The sequence below is a fragment of the Protobothrops mucrosquamatus genome, unplaced genomic scaffold, assembly GCF_001527695.2.
Source record: "Protobothrops mucrosquamatus isolate PMUCROS unplaced genomic scaffold, P.Mucros_1.0 scaffold_69, whole genome shotgun sequence".
Lineage (NCBI taxonomy): Eukaryota > Metazoa > Chordata > Lepidosauria > Squamata > Viperidae > Protobothrops > Protobothrops mucrosquamatus.
Window position 1 is genome coordinate 1,190,642 of NW_015386145.1, and position 7,342 is coordinate 1,197,983.

The 7,342-nt window shown below is 41.4% G+C and overlaps 1 protein-coding gene across 1 annotated transcript in view; it reads right to left on the reverse strand.

The window, feature by feature from the left end:
* Window positions 1-6,179: 6,179 nt before the first annotated feature.
* Window positions 6,180-7,342, reverse strand: part of LAPTM4B (lysosomal protein transmembrane 4 beta) — a 42,717-nt gene continuing 41,554 nt past the window's right edge. The window contains exon 7 of the mRNA XM_015813580.1: window positions 6,180-6,796. Within this exon, the coding sequence (XP_015669066.1) occupies window positions 6,719-6,796 (78 nt within the window). The 3' untranslated portion in view covers window positions 6,180-6,718. The remainder of the gene's footprint in view (window positions 6,797-7,342) is intronic.

The following is a 7,342-nucleotide window of genomic DNA, read 5'->3' on the forward strand; positions in this document are numbered from 1 at the left end:
CCGCTTCTGGAGGCAGGTTGTTCCACTGGTTAATTGTTCTAACTGTCAGGAAGTTTCTCCTTAGTTCTAGGTTGCTTCTCTCTTTGGTTAGCTTCCACCCGTTGCTCCTTGTCCTGCCTTCAGGCGCTTTGGAAAATAGCTTGACTCCCTCTTCTTTGTGGCAGCCCCTGAGATATTGGAACACTGCTATCATGTCCCCTCGTCCTTCTCTTTGTTAAACTAGACATACCCAATTCAAGCAACCGTTCCTTATATGTTTTAGCCTCCAGTCCCCTAATCATCTTTGTTGTTCTTCTCTGTACTCTTTCTAGAGTCTCAGAGAAGAGACTCTATTTTTAAAATCCTATATGGCATAAGACTAGGTTATTTGAGGGACCACCTCTCCTGGGTTACATCTAGCCATCCCATTAGGTCCAGCAGGAGAAATATGTTACAGGTCCCATCTGCTACACTGTTCCCTTTGATGGAACCCAGGAGATGAGTCTTTTCTGCTGTGACTCCTGTCCTCTGGAACACCATTCTCCCTGAGGTGAGATTAGTTCCAATTCTATTAGCCTTCCAAAAATCCATTAAATCAAGGTTTTCCAACAGCCTTGGCGATGCTATGGAAACAGAGATGGTTATATTGAGTTTAGGATGTTGGTCCATTCTTCCATGGACTTAATTATAACTATATTTAATTTTTAATGGCTTATGCTTATTTTTAATTGTTTGTTGTACGCTGCCAGGAGTCACATTTGTAAGTGACTATATAAATTTGCTAAAGAAATAAATGATTAAGGAACTAAGGCAGAAAAAAAAACTTGGAAGAGAAGTAATGTTTCTCTGCCATGTATTCAGCTATGTCTTTACTACCCAATAATCATTTGTGTAGTAAAGTCAAATTTGGTTATTCCAGTGATATCTGATAGCAAAATATTCCTTCCCACATCTGCCCACTATTGGACTTACGAATAACCAGTTTCTCCATACCTTGCATTCTGCATGATATCAATGTGTGGTGGAAACTTTTCCTTTTATTTTTTTATGTGAACATGTTAGGAGGCAGTAAAATGAGTTTGATGATACAGTGCGTGGATGGACGCTTGGCTTGAAATGTTAACCAAGGCAGTTGTGATTCAGAGTGCTGGTCCATTTCATGCTGAGAAATAGCAACATGCTAGAATGTGACTTATAAAATATTTGAAAAATATTGCAGACTTCCACCAGTCTGGTCAGTGGGCTACAGCCTGATACATAGATTTTGAAGTTGAAACTTGAATTATTAACAAGGGGGAGAGTCAGGCCTGGACCTCATATCTCCCAGTTTTGTGAGGCCATCTCTAGTGAAAGCAGGGTGGAGGTGATGTCATGCCGGGGATTAGTGTGAAGAGTTAGGTGTCTGAGGGCTTGATTTAATCCTGAACTTGGTTAACCTAGTTAAGAGCTCTTGTATTAGATAGGACATTTTCTTGGTTAGAGGTAGGAGGAGTGGGTGGCCAAGAGGAGTGGGTGTCATGTAGTTACAGGAACTGGAATAGTCTAGGGCAGTGATGGTGAAACTTTTAGACACCGAGTGCCCAAACTGCAACCCAAAACCCACTTATGTGTCATCGGGTACCGGGTGGGTGTGGCCCATTGGGTGGGTGTGGCCCATTGGGTGGGCGTGGCAGACAGGGTAGGACTAAAAAGCTCAATCAATCAATTCCAACTTTGCGAGATCTTTTTTTCCCCATGAGAAGTTGAAATTGATTGATTGATTGAACCTTTTTTTTTTTTGCACATGGCGGCAGAGGCCTAAAGAGAAAAGGTTTTATAAAACCCAGCTGAAGGCCTGGGACTGGGGCGACAGTGCGCGTGCCCACAGAGAGGGCTCTGCATGCCACCTGTGGAACGCGTGCCATAGGTTTGCCACCACAGGTCTAGGGAAGTATGGCAGGAGACTGAATCTTTGATTAATCCCCCTTTCCATCTTTCTGCCCTCACATTGGAAGCCATGGTTCCAGATCCTTGGACCCCAGGAGCTCTGAATATGCTATTAAATACCAGGTCTAGCTGTAATGAGACTTTCATAATCTTTTATATTATCTGCTCAACCTGATTCTGAAATACTGGTGGACTAATATTTCAGATAGTAGTATTGGACATATCTTTTATTTTTTAAGATTAACAATGACCCATGATAATCATAAACCTGATCCTTTCTTTTTTAGGAAAGGCTGTGGAACAATTGATGGTCTTACAATTGCAAAGAACCCTAATGCAATAGATTATCTGGACTTTTGGCAGTCAGAGTTAAGGCCAGGATACTGCCTTGGTCACATTTGTTAATGACTTTTGAGGAGACCAGGTGCAACCCTCCTGTTCCTCCTTGATCTCTCAGCAGCTTTTAAAACCATCAACTGGGCCACTTCTGAGCAATTGGAGAGATGGTCATTGTTCTGCAATGATTCTGGTCGTTCCTGAAGGGACACTGACATTCAGGGTTGGTGGTGACAATAGATCTGCCCAGAGACCTCTACACTGTGGAATGCCTTAGACTAGAGCAGGGGTTCCCAAACAGGGTGCGAGATGATATTCCAGGGGGTGCAAAAACTTGGGTTTTCAAAATTATAGTCTATATGCATAATTTGTTGCCGTTATTTCAAACTTTTGTAAGGGGTGTGAGAATATATCAGAAGCATTCTAGGGATGCGGGGTATAGAAAAGATTGGGAACCACTGCCGTAGATCTTTCCTCTCACCACTCCTTTTGAACAGCTATCTAAAATCACATTTTTATCAGCTGCATCCTATTGGCTGAGATTTGGTCAGTTTGTCCATCTTGGGCTTCAGCAAAATTGTGAAGACCTATCCATTCTTTCCTATGCAACAGACTGGTGTGTTGTAATTGAATGTGGTTTTTATCTTTTGTTTTGCTCTTTTTATCTTTATATGTATTTGAGGATTTGGGTTAATCATTTTATACATTGACACTGTGGCCCACCCCAGAATCTGGGAACAGGCACCATACAAGTAAACAACCATCATTGTATATTTCATAGGACGTAGAACAGTTTCAAGAGTCTGCCTGAAACACATATACTAAGCAACAGCTGGAATTATTTCTTAATAAAATATCATCTGTGAAATAGTGGAGCTCAGTTTGTCTCTCTGCTTAACTGAGCAGGAAGCAACCTAAATGTTTGTCTATGAGCATTGCCATTAGAAACCACTCTGGAGCAATTACAAATGGAAATGGACTGCCCAGAGATAATTTATAGCTTTGAAATTCTTTGTGTTGCCAAAGCATTCCTCAGAAGACATTTATTGAGTGAGAGAATATACAGCTGCCCACATATTTGACAGTACTAACTTTTAGAAAATAAAAGAGCTCTCTCTAGACAAAGAACATACACTTATCAGGGGAAGTGATATAAAATGTACAGTCTCCTGTGGCAGGATCATCTGGGAGTCATTAAAAGACACCTCCAAGAAATGGGCTTTCTGGGTCTAATTCAGAGCAAACATTAACAGAAAAAGTTTATGTTCCTGGACCATCCAGTATCAGGGTGTGGATAGTTATGGGAATTAAAGCAAAAAGGATTTAATTGCATTATTGCACATTAATGATACTCTTTTTGTTTAAGATTTCCCAGGCTGAAGGACTGAATCTTTAGGGAGAAGGTGAGCAGGTTGTTGGTGTTCCAGGCTCTTACATGAACTAGACCAGGGGTAGGCAACCTTGGCTCTTTTATGACTCGTGGACTTCAACTCCCAGAATTCCTGAGCCAGCCCTGGCTCAGGAATTCTGGGAGTTGAAGTCCACGAGTCATAAAAGAGCCAAGGTTGCCTACTCCTGAACTAGACCTATTGACAGAGGTCCACTTCAGATCCATAAGCCAATATCCCCAAACTGGGGGCCAATGTTTCTAGAGAATGCAAGGTTCAGTCTGCCCACTATAAGATTTTTTTTAAAAGACCCATTTACCATAATATCTATATCAATATCAAGGTTGGAACAAATTAAGATGTGAAATTTTAGTCTGATGTTTTGTTAAGTGTTGGCTTGTTCTATGGTAATTCTAATATTCAAAACTTCAGGTTTAGATAAAAGGCATGCAGCAAGTAATTATCTAGGAAATGCTAAATAAGCAGCATAAGGATGGTCAACATAGGGACAAGCTTGGGCACAGGTGAGAACATACATTTATCCTTGAACAATGCAGCTGTAAATATAAGACCACTGAAAGAACCCTGTTAGATCTGGATTTATACATCAATCTAAGCCATAGTATACATTTGTTTTTTGATTTAATGTATCGTGAGCTACTGTGGTTTATAACCTAAGGTTCATGGCTAAGTGGAGTATTGGAACCACACTAATTTGGGACTATTTAATAAACCATGGTTAAAATCGAACTTTACATACATGAACTTACTGAAAAGATATTTTAATCACTGTTTTGTTACTAGTAATGGCCAACCAGATATCTCTGGGAAGCTCAACAAGAAAACAAAAGCATTCCCTGCTAATGTCCCAAAACGCACATTATCCAAAACCACAGACAGTTTTTCCAGAAATGAATTTAGGTGATTTTTCCTTGGTGAAACCAGAGCATAGAGAAAGTGATATCTGACTTGGGCAACTTGTTGTCTCAGCATAATAGGACCCATCATTGCCCGATAAGTACGTAGGAAAGCAACAGCCATGCTGGTCAAACTTGCATCATTGAAGATTCCCATCACTTTGCATTTTGTATCACCCCAAACAGGTCTTCTCATCTAAACCCAGGAACCTCTCACAGCTCCAGTCAACCCGAATAAACTTACCGCTGTGTCATTAGTGGTAATGTAGACCAGGACATCAGAGTTGTTTCTGTTATTAATGTAACGGTAACAGTTCCATACACAACTGATCAAGTAAGCCTAGAAGGAAAGAGGGTGGAGAAAAGGGAGAAGACAAGATGTGCTGAATAGTGAACTGAATTGCTTCACCATTGTGCAGCTTTTCCAAACTTTGGTACCTTCAGTTTTTATTGTGCTAGCTGAGGACCTCAGGGAAAGTTCTCAAACTGGAGAAGTTGAATCATATGTTATATGCTTCTTAAGAGATTCCTGTTTTTCCTTTCTGTCTTGTTTCCAAAAGCCAACTCTGCAGAACATTGGTTAGTGTGGGTGACTCCCAAAGCTCCTCTCCTTTCACTGGAACAGTTTTGTACTTATTTAGAATAGTTAANGCCGCAGCATGATACCGTGGTCCACAGTATCAAAAGCCGCCGAGAGGTCCAAAAGAACTAGGACAGAGGAGTAACCCCTGTCCCGGGCCCTCCAGAGATCATTAACCAACGTGACCAATGCCGTTTCCGTGCTGTAACCCGGCCTGAAGCCCGACTGGAGGGGGTCCAGATAGATTGTTTCCTCCAGGTGCCGCGGAAAATGTAGGGTTGTTGTAAGGTTAATGATTATAATACATATTGAAAACATTATTATTATTATTATTTGCCATAGTCCCAGACATCATAGACACTGGAGTTATCCAAATGAAACAAATAGGAGTGTTAAATTCTTATATTAAAGCAGACAACAGAACACACTCCGCTGCAGCGGAGCCTTTCGCCATCACTCCCCCCTGGCTCCGAAACAGCAGAGGGGGACCAGGTCTACCCCACCCATCCTCCCTACAGTAGCATGGCAGTCCGGCTCGGGAGGGGAGTGAAAGGGAGCAAGGAATGGCCTGGCTGGGGGGGTCCTGAAGGAAGCGGGTGCAGGGCACATGCAGCAGTTCCACCCCCTCCCCCACCTGCCTCGCCTTGTTGTGGCGGCAGCAGTGTGATGTGCCTCGTGGCCTTCTGCAGCAGAAGTGGGCCAGCAGCCCTGCAGCTCCTGCTGGATAGGGCTGTTGGTGCCACCACCGCGAGGCAGGTGCCACGAAAAATATAACACACCGCCCGAAAGTAAGACTTAATGCCTCTTTTGGAGGCAAAAATAATATAAGACTGGGTCTTACTTTTGGGGAAATACGGTAAAAGTCTTAATCCGTAGTCCCCAGCCTGATACTCTCCCACTGTTTTAAATTGCATTATTTTCATATCCTTCAGCCAGTACAGTGGTTGGCTATTCCAGTTAGGGATAATGGGAACTGTGATTCAATTTTTATGGAAACATCAGGCTGATGAAACATATTATTTCTGGACTAGGAGGACTATAATGTTTTGGGGTTTTTTTATGTTTTGGGATGGGATGGTTAGAGTAAGAAAAGAAACATAAATCCCTATTTATGGGGGAGGCAGATAGATAACTTTTTTCCTATCCTTATCTACTCTACAGTCTGGAATTCCTCTGAAATTTGGCTATTTTGCCACCCAATAGCAACATTGTGATGTAAGATGCTATATTTGACTTATAGTTTGCCTGCATCTGGATTAAAGGAAAGGTAAATCTAAATCCAGTTGAGAGTTGTAAATTGAGACACGATTCTTAAAATTGATTTGGAAATTCTGCAAAACTTCCACATACAGGTATGGTGGAAATAAAAATACATATTACATGAAGAAAAAAACCTACAATGCAATAGTATACTTTGCTAAACTGAGCCAGTTCAGTGATGTTTTAGGCAAAACAAGAAAACACAAACACATTTTGAAAATAATCTATAAATAAATCTAGGTTCTTGCATGTCCATCTTGAAAGTGGAAGGATATATTGCTTGGATGATCCGAAAAATAATATAGTTGGTTTTTTTTAGGTACACATCACACTTATGCAGCTACATAAGGAGGAGGAGGGGCATCTTTCTCTGGGCCATTTGCAGAGTCATCATATGATGGCAACAGCACCTGAGGAAAATAAAGAAAGATGGTTTGGAAAAATGTAGGATTAAAACAGGGATGTCCAACCTTGCAGCTTTAAGACTTGTGAACTTCAACTCCCAGAATTCCCCAGCCAGCTATAGTCCTTGTCTTCCAACCATTCATTTAGTGACCATTCAAAGTTACAACGGCATTGAAAAAAGTGACTTACAACTAGTCCTCATACTTACGACCACTGCAGCATCCCTATAGTCATGTGCTCAAATTTTGGGTGCTTAGCAACTGGCATGTATTTATGATGGTTGCAGCATCTAGGGTCATGGGATCACCATTTGCAGCCTTCCCAAATGGCTTCCGACAAGCAAAATCAGTGAAGATACAGTTGCAAGAAAAAGTATGTGAACCCCTTGGGATAACACAGAGTTTTGCATGAATTGGTCATAAAATGTGCTCTGAACGTCATCTAAGTCACAACAATAGAAAAACACAGTCTGCTGAAAATAATAATGCACAAACATTACATGTTGCCATGGTTTAATTGAACATAACATGTAAACATTCACAGAGCAGGGA